This window comes from Chrysochloris asiatica, unplaced genomic scaffold, assembly GCF_000296735.1.
Source record: "Chrysochloris asiatica unplaced genomic scaffold, ChrAsi1.0 scaffold00064, whole genome shotgun sequence".
NCBI classification, from domain to species: domain Eukaryota; kingdom Metazoa; phylum Chordata; class Mammalia; order Afrosoricida; family Chrysochloridae; genus Chrysochloris; species Chrysochloris asiatica.
Genome location: NW_006408582.1, coordinates 9,132,797 through 9,152,880, shown reverse-complemented (window position 1 = coordinate 9,152,880; position 20,084 = coordinate 9,132,797). Strand labels below are relative to the sequence as shown.

The 20,084-nt window shown below is 43.0% G+C and overlaps 1 protein-coding gene across 2 annotated transcripts in view; it reads left to right on the top strand.

Moving 5' to 3' along the window:
• Positions 1-2,678: 2,678 nt before the first annotated feature.
• The window catches only part of DPYSL2 (dihydropyrimidinase-like 2), a 181,287-nt gene continuing 163,881 nt past the window's right edge, over positions 2,679-20,084 (top strand). Inside the window, exons 1-2 of one of the 2 annotated variants that reach the window (XM_006864369.1) lie at positions 2,902-3,162; positions 13,300-13,305. In XM_006864369.1, the coding sequence (XP_006864431.1) occupies positions 2,917-3,162; positions 13,300-13,305 (252 nt within the window). In that variant the 5' untranslated portion in view covers positions 2,902-2,916. Of the gene's footprint in view, positions 3,163-13,299; positions 13,306-20,084 lie in introns of both variants that reach the window. The other variant, XM_006864365.1, reaches the window with a different exon arrangement.

Below are 20,084 nucleotides of genomic sequence, written 5' to 3'. Positions count from 1 at the left end.
TTTGAGGAAGAAAGAAGCAAATCTATTGAGCTTGCCCTGGAGAACCTGTGGAATGCAGGAACAAGAGTTCCTAATGCCTCCCAGTTGCTGCTGGTGGAGTACCTGGTACATGTTAGGGTGCTACAATCAGTTTTCCCCCAGCATGAAAATTTCCGTCAATCAGAGTGAGGTCCATACTGTAGCTAGCATAGCAGCTCTGGCTCCTGTTGCAGGCATATGCCTGAAGTCTTTCAAGGAGGTGCTGAAAGTGCCCTGTAACTGCCAGAGGACCGTATGACAAAATACTACCTTACCCCTATCCCAAGGATCTGAGTCCTTGCCTGCATTTCCTACGTTTGTATGACTTTTAAATAAAAAGTTAGCAAACACTGAGAGATGGGGGGAAAATATAAAAACCCTCATGTTGTGTTATGCAAACAGAACCATTATATGAATTGGAAAAAAAATTAGACTTTTAGGTGGCAGACTCTCCAGGGGAACTGTTATTATCTATTAACTAGATACATGACCCTAGGTAAGGTCCTTTAATCTTTTTAAGTTTCAGTTTCCTAACCTGGAAAATAGTGACAATAATCCTGTTCCATCCATCTAACAGGGTTGCTGTGAGTAGGAAATGATGTAATTCAGTAAAGGCTCTTCATTCAAATTCTATCTGGTGCTAAATCCAGAATGCCTACCTCTCCTTCTTTATTTTCTCTCATTCAGAGATTTCTTTCCAGCTATGAGGACTGTGACTAGCTGCCTTCCAAATCTAACCCTATTAATCAAACCATCACTCACAGTGGGGGTGGGGAATCTGCATTCAATCTTTCCAGGTGCAAGAGTTGACACTGGGACTGAATCCTTGGCACAAACTGCCTGGTGCAGCGGCCCTGCAGGGAAACTGCCTCTTAGCCCAAACCCACCCTGGTTATTACTGAGCATGCCCAGATCTCCCTTCTGAACCTCCAAAGCGAGGCGCGACTGCGCTTGATTAGAGGCAAAAAATGATATACGGAAAGGAGGGGACACAGGGAGTAAGCAATGACTGTTGCTGACACAAATCAAAATGCCACCTGAATGCCCACCAGCCCGCTAATCATGGTTGGAACACCGGCATATGTGCACCACGCTCCCACACACTATAGCCCTTTTAGTTCCCACACAATTCTCCGCACTCTCCCACAGCACTGATCCCACCCCCTAGCTCCCGTGGAAAGCGTGCGCTCTACAACCACAGGCACACGGCAGCGTCTGGCCTGGCTGTGGCGCAGTGCGCAACAGGGGCGGGGAAGACAAGGCGGGGCGCCTGGGGCTCAGAGAGGGGCTGAAGACTTCGTGAATGAGCTTTAATCTCTGTGCTTTTCTCTTTGGTGAGAGGGGGTGTAAACTATCAAATCAAGGCACTCTCTTTGACCCTTCTTGGCGCAGTGGCGCAGAAATAGCACCTGGTGCCCCCAGGCAATATAGACCAAAATCCTCTCTGCCTTACAAATGGCTGCGCCGAAATTTTCAGACTACGCTCCACGCAACACTTCTATAGATCACAGGCCTACGTTTCTCTGAAAACAAACCAAAAGTCCACTGCCTTCTAGCGACCCTATGTTGTTAAGTGCCACCGAGTCGGTTCCGACCCATAGCGGCCCTGTATAGGGTTTCCAAGGAGCGACTGGTGAACTTGAACCATCGATCTTATAGTTTAAACGACTTTGCAGTTTGGCACATTAATCCACAGCGCCACAACAGTTTCCTAGGCTGTAAAAGTGCCCCACAGTTTCCTAGGCTGTAAATCTTTAGGGAGGCCGGCTACCACATCTCTCTTCCCTGGGTCAGCTAAAGAATTTGAATCCCCGACCATTGGGCTAATCGTTGAGCAGTTAGAGCACCAGGGCTCTTAACTCTCTCGATATTATTTGCTACGTCCCTCCATATTTCTCTCCGCCATATTGTGCGTCCCCCAACGCTGGCGATGGATCCAGTAGTAATGTTCTCGTCAATCTTTGCTCTCTGCAACCGACCCAGGCCCGTGCGCAAACTGAGGCCTTGGTTTACACTGCCTCGGATGGCCTTCTGCTCTTCGCACTGCCTGCGCCATCCTTTCCCCACCTCCAGTGGCACCTTCCAACCCTGGCTGTCCTGATGTCTTGCAACTTGTCTCCTTTTCCCCAACCATTAGTTCATACCCTGGGTAAGGGGAGGAATATCTTTGCGCGGTACGCCGAAGAGCCCCGGACCACCTCTGCAATGCAGTGGGGAACAGGCGCCTGAGCGAGGCAGGTGGGGGGCAGGGGTGTGGAGGGCCAAGGGCCGAATCCTAGGGTCCTCACCTCCGCGTACCCAAGCCCCCTACTTACACTGGCGCCCGAGAGCGGTCAGCAGGCCCTCCGCTCTGCATCCATTAGCCGGTGGTCTGGCCGCTTCACTTCCGGAGCGCAGGGCTCTGGGTGGTGCGGCCCTCCCCTCCCCTCCTTGGCTCCCGCCCCGCCCCCTGCCCCGCCCGCGCCTCTCCTCCTCAAGCTGCTGCTGGGAACTGGCTGCTTCTATGCCCCCACTGCCGCAGCGGCTCCCTCCACCGTCGAACTTTGCAGCTCGCCCGAGCGCGCGCGGCAGTGGGGGGCGTGGACAGGGAGGGGCAGAAAGAAGGGCCAGGGGGAGGGGCTGGGAGGGGTGGGTAGCCCGCTTGAAAGCCCTCCTTCCTTTCTGTACACCTTGCGGTAGGCAGAAACCATCAGCCGCGGCAGCAGCCAAGGGGTTTTTGCACAGATAGAGGGAGACGTAGGGACTGGCAGACGGACGGACGGAGAAGACCCTTCCCCAAGCTCTCGCGCCATGGCGGAGAAAAAGCAATCTGGGAAGCAGGCAGAGGACGAAGAGGTCCCTGCCTTTTTTAAAAACCTGGGCTCAGGCAGCCCCAAGCCCCGACAGAAATTCTGTGGCATGTTCTGCCCGGTGGAAGGGTCCTCGGAGAACAAGACTATCGATTTCGACTCGCTGTCTGTGGGCCGGGGCTCCGGGCAGGTGGTGGCTCAGCAACGGGACGTTGCCCACTTGGGCCCGGACCCGCAGCCGCCGTACTCCCGGCAGGGCCGGCGTGCCGGCGGGGAGCCATCTGTTGAATCGGGCCGGAAGGTGGAGATCCGGCGAGCCTCAGGCAAGGAAGCCCTGCAGAACATCTACGATCAGGTTGGTATGGGAGGGCGGTGAAGACCAAGGACCGGGAGCGTGGGAGTTGCCTTCCCCCTCCCAGCCCAGTGGAGACTCGAGAATCGGAGGATACCTTCTTTCCTGATCTTCTTTTAATACTGCCTCTCTGCATCTGCACACACACCCCACCCTACCCCGCCCCTTCTCTTCTCAGGGTGAGGAGAGGCTCGTCGGTGGGCGGTTGTACGCCCACAAAGACTGCCCGCACCTCACTGGACCTGGGAGGTGGGGGCGGGGGTGAGGGGGATAAAGGACAAGCCGATCCGTGGCTCGAGGTCGCGTGGAGGGGGCTGGGCCGCGGTTTCATTCTTATTAAATCTTTCTGGGCGGCTTCCGATTGCAGCTGTGGTTGGGTGCCCCACCCTTTTTTGATGCAGTTCGGAGCGTGTAGAGGAGGGGTTCGCGTGAAGGCCCGTGAGTTCCCTCGGGGTCGGAAAGGGTCTGGGCTTCGACCGCCACTCCTTGTCCGGCCCTGGGAGCTTTCTGGCTGCACCTTCTCCAGTGCCTTTCGCGCTCTGGTCCCAAGATCGGAGGCCAGCACCATGGTCAGCGCCAATCCAGCCCGCCTAGGAGACTCTCACCACCCTAACTCTTGTTGGCAGCGTGAGAAGAGCAAGGGAGAATGTGGAGTTACCCAAGGAAACGGAGACCATTCTCAATAGCTCATGTGGAGAACAAAGTTCCGCTGAGTATCTCAACAAGGGCTTCCCACAGTGCTCCCCTCGCTGTTATTTGGGAGGCGCTTTGGCGATAGGGACTAAGTGGATCATAGTCAAAGGGTGAAAAAGAAAAGGAGGGGGAAAGAAAAAATTAAAACCCTCACGTTTTGAATAGATTATCAAAGAAGATTAGACCTTCTCTACTGCTAATGAGGGAAACAAAGAAGTCCAATTTGGTAAATCTTGCTTTTAAAAATTGTTCACCATTATCTGATAAATATGAACAGTGAGCATTTTAGGTGCAGTAGTTTTTTCACACTACAATTTTTCTATATCCAGATGACCTTCATACTTGTGCTTTTTTTTTTACCCCACAGCCAATTTCTCAACATGTACTCTATTTCTACAGTGAAAAATGTTTTCACACTTGTTTCCCATTTGCGTCCATTGGATTTAGCGTGTTGTGAAGATGAGAAATCAATGAATGATTATTGAATACCTACTGTGTGCCATGCCTTGTGGGACAGGAAGGCTAGGAATAAAAACTTCAACACAGTTTCTTCTCCTCAAGACTAGTTGGGAGTGGCCTGCTCATATTCATTGTGAGGTTCAACAAGCATATACTTGACACTTAGGTTGTATGCTTACAAAGTATTAGAGAACAATTAAGATTTGGTGATACTGGCCCTAGAGAGATGCTACTGTTTCCTGGTGTGGCACTGAATTTTGGAGCTTTTGACTTTTATAGGAACAATTCTAAGGAAGATAAGCATTTGCCTTCATTTTCCTAAGGTGGGGCAACTAATCAATTTATACCTTCCCCCTCCAGCTCTGTTCTCTGATTTATTCATATAGGAGACAATCTCATATATACATTTCAAGTCAACCAGAAGAATGCAAATCCAGAAAATTCTTTTTAGTGCATTTGACCATACAATTGAAGGAAAAGTTTCTAATTGTATATTAAAAGCTTAATGTGAAATACTTTTGATGAATGCACTGGGTGAAGGCCACGGTCATATAGCATCATCATTGTGTGAGTAATCTCATGTACAGCAATTTGTGCTAGTAATTCTAATATCATAGAGGGAGCAGAAGTACATTGTGGAGAATAAGGAAGTCATTGTTTATAAAATGACATATGGAGGGTGTTAAGAATGGCTATCCTGTAGTGGCAGTAAATTAATAATGACATAAATTAAACTCAAGTTTGAAAGGCAAAGTTGCACTGAGTTAAGTAACACATCTCTTTCTCCTGTCCATTTAGAAATTTAGCTGCTGAATCACCAGAGCATCTTGCTTAGATACTACCTGAATTTAATACATGGCGGGAGAAATTTGATGAGATAATGCCCAACCAAAACCAAGACAATTTAGCCTCAGCAAACTTTGAACTGAATCTCTGTTCCAGTTGCCTAGATATTTGTTGTTGTTAATTGCTGTCAATTTGGTTCCAACTCATAGTGACTCTATATAGGGTTTCCAAAGAGCAGCTGGTGGGTTACAACTGCCAACCTTGTAGTTAGCAGTCCAGTGCTTATCCTACAGCATCACACCAGGACTCCAGATATTTTAGTAGTCAGTCCAGGGGCATCTAAGCCAAACTAAACCCACTGCCACCTAATCAACAGGAGTAGACCACCTCATATTTTTCTCATGGGGTGGCTGGTGGGTTCAAACTGCTGATCTTGCAGCTTAAGGTGCAATCAATCCATCAGGGCTCCTTAGATATTTGTAGTAAGGGCAATTCTGTTTTGGACTTTCTGCAGCCCTCCCAGAATATTCATCTTCAATCTAACTTTATAACATACAGGCTGATCCTATGGGATTATTTTCATTCAGGTCTAAAGTTTTTACCTGGGTTGGAGCCTACTGTGTTTCAATAGTTCTTGTCTATACAAGAGAAAAAAGGCATTTGGTGTGTGTGTGTGTGTATATGGTCATTTCAAGGAGCCCTGATTGTGCAATAGCATTGGAACCTACCAGCCACTCCATGGTAGACAAACCTGATGATCTGCTTTTGTAAAGATTTACAAAATCTTTAAATAGATGGTAAGGCCTAGTAGTCATTTAACTTCACTGATTGTAAGAGTCCAAGGTGGACTCTTAAAAGAAATGATAGAAAAGGAGAATAATGGGTTTAGAAGCTTTTCTCTTGGTTCACGTCCTTTGACTCTTTCCCTCATCCAGTCTAAACTTTCACTGGTGCTGAGCTACTCACACCCAGAGAGAAGTGAGGGAGAACTAGAGTGCTTGACTAATGTTGTTCCTTCTCTACGGAATCTGTATTTTTGGGTGTTGCTAAGATATGGTTTTAAGATTTAACATCAATGTTGGGATCCTGATGTTCATCTACAAGACTTTGGAGAAGGCAGGGAACAAGCTTCTTTAAAGCCCAGATACCTTGTAGCTCTTGGGTGTTGAGGAGTGTGGAGTCAGCATTTGCTAAAAGCAAATTAAATACAATGCTGGGTGTGAGATGCTCAGTATCAACCAAGGTTAAGACTGGAGAAGAGGAAAGAGTTGGAGTAACGGATGTAAATGAAGAGGAAAGCTTCTACACCCATTATTCTCTTTTTCTGTAGTTTCTTGGGTGAATCCATCTTGGACTGCAGTGAGGTTCAATGGATTCCCATTTGTGAGACAAGCACTGATGGCCTCATTTTCCCTTGCCAGTGCCTGTGGTTCTCTCAGCTTCCTTTCTCCTAGACATTCTCTTTATGTCATTACAGACTGGGCTTAGTGAGAACCAGTTGAAGCTAGGATATTGGATTATGAGCATCCCTTCCAGGCTAGAGTGGTGATGAAGTGGTTCTCCTTCTCCACGACAAGTTACCAGTACATGAAGTATATAAAAGTGATATGGAACTTGGAACAATTACCAAGTCTGTAAAATGTTTTCTGCTATTCCTTCCCATTCTCTGTCTCCATCCCATCTTTCCATGTTGATTGTCTCTGAGTCCTGGCTGCCAGTGCCTCTGCTTCCCTAATCTTGTGTATAATGCCATCACTGCCTTCTGTCCTCATGGTGAAGCGCCTTCTCTTCTTCTGAAGGGCAACAGATTCTGAGATCACGTTCTTCCCCTTTGCCCTTCCATCTTCCACTCAAAATTTTTTCCTGTGGTTAACTTAGCTATAGAAAAGTCCCAGTGATAAAAGTCACCCACACCTTACATGAAAGACTGATACACAAATTGCCCTCAGAGATACTTGTTTGATAAAACACTAGTCTGCTAGACAAATCTGATTAATGAGATGTATGGTAGATGTTTGTCTGGGAGCCTAGAACAAGGGCAATGATTTGATATGCTAGAGGTCACACTGACAAGAGGGAAGATACAAGTATGAACATTTGTGAGTTCAGGATTCCAAAAACTCACTCAAGTTGAAAGGAAAGAGAGTAAATGGGAGAGGGAAGGAGCTGCTAATAATCCAAAATTATTGATTGCTCTTGATTTCCCAGCTGATTATTGAATTGATTACATTGTTGAAGTATAACAAATTATTTTTAAAAACTTTTTGTGAACTGAGTGAAGGTTTACAGAGCAGATCATCAGTTTTACACTCAACAAATCATATACGTCATCTCAATGACTGAAATTCCCCCAGTGTAAAATCATGTGTCCCACTTCCTGCCTATTTCCATTCTTCTTTCCCAACCCTTCTGAACTTTGTCGTAAGGTAAATGTTGCCCTTTTGATCTCAAATAGTTGACCATTCTATGGTGTGCATACCTCACTAGAGTTGTACTCCCCCCTGTATACCTATCTACTGCTTGGCTGAAAGTTAACCTACGGGGTAAGTTCAGTTCAAGACCTGAAGGGTGACAAAGGGCCATAATCTCAGGTTCTACCAGTTTCTAGATAACCAGCAAGTCTGGTGTTTTTTTTTTTTTAATGATTTTGAGGTTTGAGTCTAGCAAGTCATTGATGATTTAAGAGGTTGTTGCTTAATAAATAGTTCTGCAATTAATTAGTTATAGGGAAAAATAAAAAGGGTTACATTTGGGATGAGAGACGGACTTTCCACCTGGACTCTGAGTTAGAAGAAAATTTTCACTAGCTTAACAGCTTTGTAACCCAAGAATGGAGAGGAGAGTTGGTGTCGTTGAACCTGTTGTCATTGACAACATCTGACTGTGGCATCTTGAGCATTGCATGATGCACATACTCACTACTTTGTGCCATGGAAATCAGGGGTAGGGCAGATAGTTTTCCCAGCCCTGGTAAGGACAGGCCAGATGTTCTTAAGGAACCTTTGGTGCAAGTGTCCCTCCCTACCTCCTTGAGAAAGAAGGAGAAGCCAGAGTTGATCTTGAGTTCAAACCACTGAATGCCATCTTGAAAGAGATCTAATGATTATTTAATTCTCTCATTATGGAGGTGAAGAAAGTGAGGCCCAGAAAAGCAGTGCTTCATCTTATGGCACTGAAGTGACTGTCCCAGTACTAAACTGAAGTCTCTTGCTGTCCAATCTCACTCACTGAAGTCCTATACCATCAAAACCTTATTAGTTACAAAAAAACCCCCAAAACCAAAACCTTATTGCTTATATAGTACTACATAACTTTAGAATATGCTTTTACGTTGTACACTCTACATTTCAGAATGTCTGTAATATATTATTTTAAAACCTTGCCACAGCAGTGAGATAGGCATTATTTTCTTTCTGTAAAAAAGAAAACTAAGACTTAGTGATATTTAGGGAGTTTTTTCAAGGTCTTGCATTTGGAACTAGATTTGAAACAAGATTTCCTGACTTGCTCCCATATTTCTTCCAACATGCCATTTTATCTCAGATCCACTGCCGGAGATATTTAGTGAACTCTTAATATACAATTTTAAGTCCTGGTGTAGTGCTGTGGGTTAATGTGCCAGACTTCAAAGCCGTTTGAACTGCAAGGTCAGTGGTTCAAGCTCACCATTTGCTCCTCGGAAATCCTATACAGAGTCGCTATGGGTCAGAAATGACTTGACAGCACTTAACAACAATATACAACTTACTTTTGCAGGCAAAGTATTTTATATCCCATTTGAATTTCCTAGATACTGTAGGGTAGGTGGTGGTAGTTATGTGCCGTGGAGTCTATTCTGATTCATAGCGATCCTGTATAGGGTTTCTGAGGCTGTAAATCTTTACGGGAGCAAAAAGTCTCATCTTTCTCCAGTGGAACATCTGGTAGTTTCGAACTGCGACTTTGAGGTTTGCAGCCCTATTCGTAACCACTACACTACCAGAGCTCCTTGCCCCATGTTAAATGCCTTATATGCATTGTTTTCTTAATCCCAAAACAAGTATAGTAAGTAGGTTGACTGTTATCCTTATTTTATAAAAGAAAAACCTGAAGGTAAAAGAGGCAAGGTAACTTGCTAATTAACAGCTAGAGCAACTAGGATTTGGAGCCAGGTGTGATAGTTAAGGTTTTGTGTTTATTTGACTGGGCCAAGATTTCCAGTGGTTTGACAGTTGAGATGTAGTTATCCTCATGATGGGCTCTAATATAGTGTACCCAATTCTATGATAAGGTCTGCTATATATGATATATATATGATATATATATATATATATCATATATATATTGAGCAGCCAATCAACTGAAGGCAAGCTTCCTCAAGCTTCCAATATATAGCACACTCAGGCACAACTTGATGACCCTCTGTTGGGTCAGGATCTTGTATCTAGCTCATCTCCTGACCACCTGTTCTTTGAACTTGAACCACTTATCCTGGGAGTCATCAGCCACCTGCCTTCTTACCTGCTGGACCTACCTGCCTACCTGCTGTCTGACTTGTCAATTTTGGTTCATCTGATGCAGACTTGGGGCTCTCTTACCTCTACAACTGTGTGAGTCATTTCCTTGATATAAACTTCTCTTTATATGTACATATTTAAGTTTCACCAACTTTGCTTCTCTAGAGACACCAGGGCTATTGATCATGGTGATGTGCTGAATTGCTTTCTGTACTAATTATTCCTTCATTTTATCTCCAAAGAACTATTCCAAAAGAAGGTCGTCTGAGGGCCTAGTTTTGTTTTGTTTTGCAGTGTGCACTCTGAAGCCGTTTATAAAACAGGACTATTGATTCTTTATGAATATGCCCTAAATTGCTAGTACTCTATCATTTTCTTGAACCAAAGAAATGACTTCAACTATCACTGGACCAGAGACCAACTCTGACAGTCTGAATACCATGATTATCTAAGATTAGTGCAATGTGATGTGAACTTTCCACTAGATGTAAATCATGAACTACAAGCAAATAGTGAGGGAGTTGTTGATTGAAAACATTGTCAGGTGGGGGTAATGGACACTTGAGTTTACTCAGTTGTAGCTCAGTGCAAAGGCCTGAAGCTTTAGTCGGGGCTCTGCCATTCACTAGCTTAGTTACCTGAACATTCACTTCCCTTCAGGCTGTCATCAGTGGACTATGAGCTGAACTAGGAATCTCAATGGCTTCTTCTACCCGTTTTCACTAAAGGCCCTGAAAGAAAGCTCTGTCTTTGGATGCTGTTTTTTAGAGGGAAAATTCACATCATATAAAATTCATCATTTTAACAATTTCACAGTATACAATTTAGTGACTTTTTGTACATTCTTAGTGTTGTGGAAACATCACCATTAATTCCAGAACAATTTCATTATCCCCCAGAGAAACCCTGGACCAATTAGCAATTATTCTTTATTCTCCCTGTATTTTAAATCTCCCTAAAACTTTTGCCATGAAGTTGATTCTAATTCATAGCAACCCTATAACTGCCCCAAAGGGTTTCCAAGGCTGTAGTCTTTATGTAGGAGCCCTAGTAGCATAAGGAGCTCTGGTAGTGTAGTGGTTACGAATCGGGCTGCGAACCGCAAGGTCAGCAGTTCGAAACTACCAGCTGTTCCATGGGAGAAAGATGAGGCTTTCTGCTCCCGTAAAGATTTACAGCCTCGGGAACACTGTATACAATTGCTCTGAGTCGGAACTGACTCCACGGCACACAGCCACCACCTGGTAGCATAGTGTAACCAAAAGTTCAGCAGTTCAAGTCCACCAGTTGCTCCATGGGAGAAAGAGGCTTTCTGCTCCCATGAAGATTTACAGCCTTGGAAACCTGTACATGGTTGCTATGAGTCAGAATCCACTCCATGGCACACTACCACCACACCAACCACTAAAGCTATTTATGATGAAACTGAAGAAGTCTACAAAATTATTTAATCTGAAATTGGTCAAAAATACAATAAAAATACACTGGTAATTAGTGGTGATTAGAATGAGGAAGTTGCAAACAAAAATGGGTGTCACGGTACATAGACAAGGATCAGCAGTTGGAAAATATGTCCTTGGTAAAAGAAATGGAGAGCGCAAGATACAGTTTTGCAAGACCAATGATTTATTCATTGCAAATACCTTTTTCAACAAAATAAAACATGACCTATACACACAGATCTTCCAGATGGAATACACAGGAATCAAATTGACTACATCTGTGGGAAGAGATGGTGGAGATGTTCAATATAATTAATCAAAGCAAGGCCAGGGATGGATTATGGAACAGACCGTCAGTTGTTAGTTCATATGCAAGTTCAGGCTAAAGCTGAATACGATTCAAGCAAGTCCCAACAACCAAAATATGAACTTGGATATATCCCACCTGGATTTAGAGACCATCTCAACAACAGATTTGATGAACAAGAAGACCAGATGAGTTGTGATATGACATCTAGAACATCATACAAGAAGAAAAAGGGTCATTAAAAAGACAGGAAAGAAAGAAAAGACCAAAATGGATGTCAGAAGCGACTCTGACACTTGTTCTTGACTGTAGAGAAGCTAAAGCAACTGGAAGAAATGACGAAGTAAAAGCTGAACAGATAATTTCAAAGGGCAGCTCACAAAGACTGTCAAGTATTATAATAAAATGTCTCAAGAACTAGAGTTAGAACAACAGAATGTAAGAACACACTTAGCATTTCTCAATCTGAAAGAACTGAAGAAAAAAAATTCGAGCCTTGAGTTCCAATATTGAAGGATTCTATGGGCAAAATATTGAATGATGAAGAAATATACAGTTACTGTACCTAAAAAATTGGTCATGTTCAGTAATTTCAAGGGGTATTATATGATCAAGAACCCATAGTGTTGAAGGAAAGGCAGTGAAGGCACTGGCAGGGTTAAAGAAAAAAAGTTCCAGTAATTGACTGAATAACAATTGAAATGTTTCAATAAACTGATGCAGTGTTGGAGGCAGTCAAGTAATTTGTGAGACAGCTACCTAGCCAATCAATTTGAATAGATTCATATTTGTGTCCACTCCAAAGAAATGTGACCCAACAGAATTCAGAAGTCATGGAACAATATCATTAATATCAGCATGAAAGTAAATTTTGCTGAAGAGAATTAAAAAATGGTTGTAACAGTACATAGACAAGGAGCAACCAGAAATTCAAGCTAGATTCAGAAGAGGGCATGGAACAAGGGATATCATTACTGATGTCAGATGGATTTTAGCTAAAAGCAGAGAATACCAGAAAGATGTTTACTTGTGCTTTATTGACTATGAAAAGGCATTTGACTTTGTGGATCATATCAAACTATGGATAACGTTGTGACAAATGGGTATTCTAGAACACTTCATTGTGCTTATGAGGGATTTGTATTTAGGCAGTTATTCAAACAGAACAAGGGGATGCTGGATGGTTTAAAATCAGGAAAGGTGTGTAGCACAGTTGTATCTTTAAACCCTACTTACTCTGTATGTGAAGTCCTGGTGTGGCGCTGTGGGCTAATGCACTGGACTGCAAAGTCGTTTGAACTACAAGGTCGGTGGTTCAAGCTCACCAGCCGCTCCTTGGAAACCCTATACATAACTCTATGGGTCAGAACCAACTTGACAGTACTTAACAACAACAACAAACACTCTATGCTGAGCAATTTACCCAAGAAGTTAGATTATATGAAGAAGAACATGGCATCAGGATTGGAAGAAAACTCATGGCCTATGATATGCAAATAACACAATCTAGCTTGCTGGATGCAAAGAGGACTTGAAATACTGATGAAGATTAAAAACGACAGCCTTCTGTATGCATTGCATTTCAATGTAAAGAAAACAAAAATTCTCACCACTGGACCAATAAATGGAGAAAAGATTGAAGTTATCAAATACTCAGTTTGCTTGGATCTACAACCAACATTCATGGAAGAAGCAGTCAAAAAATCTAACGTTATATTGCATTTGGCAAAACTGCCAATGGCTTCTTTAAAGTGTTCAAGACCAAAGATGTCACTTTGAGACTAAAGTGCACCTGACCCAGGCCATGGTGTTTTCAGTTGTCTAATATGCATGTGAAAGTTGGACGTAAATAAGGAAGACTGTAGAAGAATCTATATATTTGAATTTTGGTGTTGGAGAAGAATATTGAAAGTACTATTGAGTACTAGTGTGATGCTATAGGTTTTACGAACTGCAGGATAAAGTCAATCAGTGCTTGGAGACGAAGGGAAAACATGTCAGGAACTCAATGGCAGCAAGTGGCTGTGTGATCTACTGTTCGTGGTAGACATTACCAAATACCTCTCAGAGCAGAACATCTAGCTGCAGAACCCCCAACCAGCTTCTCTGCTCTCCGCTTTCAAACGATGAAATCATTTGAAGCTAAATTAAGGCTGTGGGAAGTGCAACTGGGATGGAATAACACGGTAAATTTCCCCATTCTGGAAAAATAAAAGCCTTCTATGACATTTGAATATGCTAGTGTATGTGAAAAACTAATTGAGGCATTTAGTGAAAGATTGAAAAAAGTGAATAGTAACAAATGGAATTGAACATCTTTGCTACACCCATCAATGTGGAACCAGCTGATGTGCCTGATAACCTAAGGAAACAAAATCATTTCAGCTGCAAAGCAACTACAGCTGAAAGCTAGGTAAGGTAGGTTAACCTCCCACTGCTTGAGTTCTATTAAATGTTACAATAAGCAAGGATGAATTTCCCACTTTGAGGAGACATGCATTGAAATTAGTGCTCTGGAACAATTTACTGCTGCGAGTAGTTATTTTCAAAGACTGCAATCGCAGTAGTGGTTACAAGTCTGGCTGCAAACCTTAAGGTTAGCAGTTCAAAACTACCAGCTGTTCCACGGGGGAGGGGGGGGAGAGATTTAGAGCCTTGGAACCCCTATGTGGGGTCGCTATGAGTCGGAACCGACTCCATGGCACACCACCACCACCACCACCATTGCAAAGACTCTCCTGCGCCCCAGACTTTCTGGAGCAAACATCGGAAAAGCAGTTGCAAATAGCAACATCAATACAGCCAGGACTACATGCCTCACCAAAGAGAAGCAGTTCTAGCCATCACATTTGTTATATTGTTGCTAAATGCCTTTGAGTGGTTTCCAACTTATAGCTACCCGTATAAGTTTTTCCAAGGAGCAACTGGTGAGTTTGCTCTAACGACCTTGAGGTTCTAACCGACCTTGTGGTTCACTGCATTATCCTGCAATGCCACTCCAGGACTCCAGCTATCACATTGTTGTTGTGAAGTGCCGTCGAGTCAGTTCCGACCCATAGCGACCCTGTATAGGTTTCCTAGGAGTTTTTGATGAGCTTGAACCGCCGACCTTGCAGTTCAAACGGCTTTGCAGTCTGGTGCATTAACCCACAGCGCCACACCAGGACTCCTCATATTAGGGGTGTATTAATTAAATGACGAAATATAGCAGGCTAATTTTGTATGGCCCATGAATGATGTTGTAAATCTCCAAATGGCCTTTGTCAGATAAAAAATTCCCACCCCTGCTCTACTGGATCATTTCCATCAGCATACAAACTGCCCTCTCACATCATCATTAAAGTATCATCACCATCCATTACAACACAATTTAGAAATCCTCTCAACTCTACCTTGCTCTCTCTAGATCTTTCCCCTTTCTCTACTCTTCATAGCAAACTTTTCTAACCAACCAAACCCACTGTCATAGAGCCGATTCCTACACATGGAGCAGGACCACATCTGAGGTTTCTGAGACTGTAAATCTCGGGACTTTCTTCCCAGGAGTGGCTGGTGTGTTTAAACAGCTGACCTTGCAGTTAGCAGTCCAATGCCCAATCTACGGTGCCACCAGGGCTCCTTAAACTCTTCTAAAAACTTACCTGTACTTGCAGGAATCCCTGGGTGGTGCAAACAGTTAGCATGCTTTGCCACTAACTGAAGATTTGATGTTCATGTCCATCCAGAGGCACCTGGGGATGGTGGAGGAAGATCTGGTGATCAACTTTGAAAAACTGGTCATTGGAAACTCTATGGATCACAGTTCTACTCTGACACTCATGGAGTTGCCATGAGTCAGCATATGTCTTTTCCTGTTGATTTTTAAGAGTTGTTTGTATATTTTGGACACTACAATTCACTATTTAACCTGCTTCCATATGGCTTCAATCTGTACTGAAATTTCTCTTGTCAGTCATAGTATCCTCTACATTGAAATCAATAGTTCCTTCCCTGTCATTATCTTACCTGACCACTCAGCAGTTTATGACCGTGTCCTCCTTTTTGAAATGTTCTTCTGGCTTCCCAAATGCCACAGTCTCCTGGATTTCCTCCTCACCACCAGCCTCTCTCCCTCAGTCATTTTCGCTGACTCATGTTCATCTGTCTATCACCTAAATCAGCGCTTTTCAAATTTTTTGGTGTCAGGACTGCTTTACATTCATAAAAATTATTGAGGGCCCCAAAGATGCCTGTTGCTATGAGTAATCTCTACATTGATCCATCATAAATTAAAATGACTAGAAAACCCAATCCAACCCACTGCTATCAGGTTGATTCTGACTCAGCAACCCTTTATATGGTTTTGAAGGCTGCAAATCTTTGTGGCAGAAAGTCTAATCTTTCTTGGAGTAACTGGTGTGTGTGAGCTGGCGTCACCAGGGCTCCTGATATAGCTAATGTTGTTGTTAAGTGCCTTTGAGTCTGTTCTGACTCATAGTGACCCAGCATAGGGTTTCTGAGGAGCAGCTGGTGGGTTTGAACTGCCGACCTTGTGGTTCGTAGTCCAGTGCTGATTCTACAGTGCAACACCAGGAGTTGTTGCATCTTAAAGTGAACATACCAAAACAGAACATTTGATTTCCCCCAAATGTGCTCATTTCTCAATTTCCCTAACTACCACTACCTACCCAGTTGCTCAAGTGAAAAAATCATGGAGTCCTCTGTGATCCTTTTGATCCTTCATCCCACATATCCATTTCATCAGCAGGTTTACAGGGTTTTATTCCCGTTAGCTATGTGGCACTGTAGGAAAAGCACTGAACTGCTAACCACAATGTCTGCAGATCAAATTCACCAGCTGCTCTGTGGGGAAAAGATAATACTATCTGTTTCTGTAAACATGGCGATAGGTGTGGGATTTTTGGTTACTATTATTTACTTACTTAATGTTGGTTTTTGTCCCTTAGATTATTTATTTCTCTAAAATTTTATTTATTTATACTGTGGTTTGGGTGAAAGTATACTGAGCAAATTAGTTTTCCATCCAACAATCTGTGTTCGTTTTGTTTCGTAACACTAGTTGCCATTTCCCTAGTGAAATAGCACTCTTCCCACTTCCTGATTTCTGAGCTTTATATTTGGGCAAATGCTGCCCGCTTGGCCTTGTGTGACTGATTGTTCCGCACGGTATATTCGTCACAGATGTTATTTGGCTGCAAGGTGATTGTGAGGAGGGGTTAAGTTCCAAGTTGAAGAGTGTCTAAGGTTCATAGTCCTCAGGGTTCCTTTCACTCATCTCTATCAGGTCAGTAAGCATGGTCTTTTTGTATGATTTTGAAGTTTGCTCTATATTTTGATTCCTCTGGTAGCATAGTGGTTACGAATCAAGCTGTGAACCTCAGGGTCAGCAGTTCAAAACTACCAGCTGTTCCACGGGAGAAAGGTGAGGCGTTCTGCTCCCATAAAGATTTATAGTCTTGAAAACCCTGTACAGACAGGGTTGCTATGAGTTGGAACCGACTCCACGGCACATAATGACAACAACAACATGTCTAGGACCTTCTATTGTGATCCAAATCAGAACAGTTCAGAGTGGTAGCCAGGCACTGTTTGGTTCTTCTGGTCTCAGAGTGGTGGAGGCTGTGGTTTGCACATGGCCCTTTGGACTAATTATTTCCTTGAGTCTTCGATTGTAAATTTCTTGATGATAGAATTCATGCCTTTTTTGTTGACCTTTGAATGTCCTGTGCTTGGGACATACATGGAATCCATGGACTTCTCTCTGTCCGTGTTTACTCTTAACCACTTTAAGTCTAGCCTGCCATCATATTGCGCCTGGATCACAGCAACAGCTTTCTTCTTTTTTTCTTAAACTTTCTATTGTGAATAGAGTGAAAGTTTGTTTATAGGCAGGGTCATCAGTTTTACATATAACAAATCATACTTCCTTTTCATTGCAATGATTGCAAGCTCCTCCACGCAACAACAGTTGTCCTGCTTCCTCCCTGTATGTACAAATAGCCTCTTTCAAACTTCTTTGTTTGTGGGATATATAAATGTATACATATACATCCTACTCTTCATCCCATGCTCTGTGTCCATGTATCTACACATAGAACAAGCAACAGTCTTCTTATTGTTACCATTGATTCACTCTTGTGCTACTATCATCTAACTGCTGCGGAGTCATATTTTAAGAATGTAAATTGGATTATGTCATTCTTTTGCTTAAATTCATTTTGGCTTTAGGTTTGGTTTCCCAAAGTCTCTTCATGATTTGACACCTGCTTTCTTCTTCAGACCACTCATCCTTGTCTCCATTAGTTTCTGGTCACTCAAACTTTTATTCTGTTCCAATCTTTTTCTCATGTCTGCATCTTTGCATTGTTTTGGCCCTCTGCTTGTATTGTTCTTGACATGACTATTGTTGTTCCTAAATCCCATTGAGTCAATGATGGCTTATAGCGATCCTGTGTAGGGCTTCTGAAGTGTAACTGGTGAGGTTGAACCACCAACTTTGCAACTAGCCATCCAGTACTCATCCTATAGAGCCATACAAGTCTTCTCTGATCCCTTTATCCAAAGCAGTGCTATCCAACAGAAAGATGAAGTAAGCCACAAATGTAAACCATGTAAGTAATTTATAACTCTCTGGGGGTCCTGGTATGGCACTGTAGGATAAGCATGGGGCCGCAAGGTTGGCCAAACTGCAAGGTTGGTGGTTCAAACTCATCAGATGCTCCTTGGAAACACTATACAGGATCACTATGAATTGGAACCAATTAGACGACACTTAACAATAGTGACCATAGTATACTCCTGGTGTGGTGCTGTAGAATAAGCACTGGACTGCTAACCACAAGGTTGGCAATGCAAACCCACCAGTTGCTTCTTGGAAACCATATACAGGGTCACTATGAGTAAGAACCGACTTGATGGCACTTAGCAACAACAACAACTGTGACCATCCAGCAGTGCAAGCCCACCAGTTGCTCCTAGGAAACCGTATACAGGGTTGCTATGAGTAAGAACCAACTTGATTGCACTTAGCAACAGCAACAACAACAGTGACTGTAGGTCGGCAGTTCTAACTCACCAGTTGTTGTTGTTGTTAAGTGCCGTCGAGTCGGTTCCGACCCATAGCGACCCTGTACAGGGTTTCCGAGGGTGTAAATCTTTCATTAGAAACCCTATACAGGGTCGCTATGAGTCGGAACCCACTCAGTGGCACTTAACAACAATGACAACAAGTGACCACATTAAGGAGACCTAGTGACATAGAGGGTTATGTATTCGACTGCTAATAACAGGGTTAGTAGTTCAAAACCAGTAATTGCTACTAGGGAGAAAGTAGAGGCTTTCTGCTCCTGTAAAGATTTACAGCCTAAGAAACTCTACATAGGGTTGTTATGAGTTGAAACATGCAAAAAATAATTTTAGTAATATATTTTATTTAACCTAATACATCCACGCTATTGTTAGTTCAACATGTAACCAGTATAAAAATTACTAATAGCATCTTTACACTCCCTTTTTAAAAAAATACTAAGTTTTTGAAATCTGCTGTGTATTTTATACTTACAATACATCTTAGTTGGGGCTGATCACATTCTAGTGCTCAGTAACCAGCCACATGTGACCAGGGGATACTGTATTGGACAGCGCAGCTTTAAAGTGACAATGCCTACTCCCTGCCCAAGTTACTCCCCATCATATCTCTGCTTACTCTTTTCACCAAGGAGTTCTTATTAATATGGACTTTGGAACGCGGTCAGCGAGTTTGCATACTGGCTTCAACAGTTTCTAGCTGTGTGGCCTATGGTAAATGACTCTATATTTCTGTGCGTCTGTTTTCTTATGTAAAACCTAAGATGACGAGGGCTTGACCTGGTTATAGAATGCTGCAATAGTTTTGCTTCATTAACATTACAGAAACCCCTTCCCAAATAGGATTATAACCACAGCTATGTTGTTGTTGTTAAGTACCATTGAGTTGGTTACAACCTGTAGTGACCCTGTACAGGGTTTCTGAGGAACAGCTGGTGGGTTTGAACCTCCACCTTGTGGTTTAAATTGATCTTGAGGTCTAGTGTTTATCCTACAGTGCCACACTTGGATTCCAACCACAGGCATAGAGGTTAAGATTTATAGCACATACTTTTGGGGGACACAATTCAATTCATAACACTCCACCATTTGCCCCCAACTAAATGTATGCCTTTGCCATATGCAAAACCCATTAACGCCATCATATCATCCAAAAACCTTAAATCACCTCCAACTCCAAAATCTCATCTTCTGAATCATTTGAATCAAATATGGGTGATACTATAGTTGTATTCCAAAGTGGGGCAAAATTCCACTTCTAGTAATCTGTGATATCTAGAATACAAGTTATCTGTTTCCAAAGTACATTGGTGGATCAGTCACAAGGTAAATATTTCCAGTTCAAATGAAAGAAACTGGAGGCAGAGAAGTGATAGCAGGTACCAAGCAAATCCAAAACCCAGCAGAACGATTAACGATAGCTCTCTAGGCTTGAAAAGAATCATCTATTGTCTGGGACTGTTTAGGCAATGTCTTCATTTTGCACAGTTCCATTTTTCAGTCCATTTCTTTCTGCTTGAAATTTACAATAAGTAGCTAGGAAAACCCACATGGCCTCTTTAAATTCTTGTTTAGCGATCTCCTCAATCACTTACAAGTTCTACCTTCCACCAAACATTTGAACATAATTAGATAAGTTCTTTGCTACTGCATAAA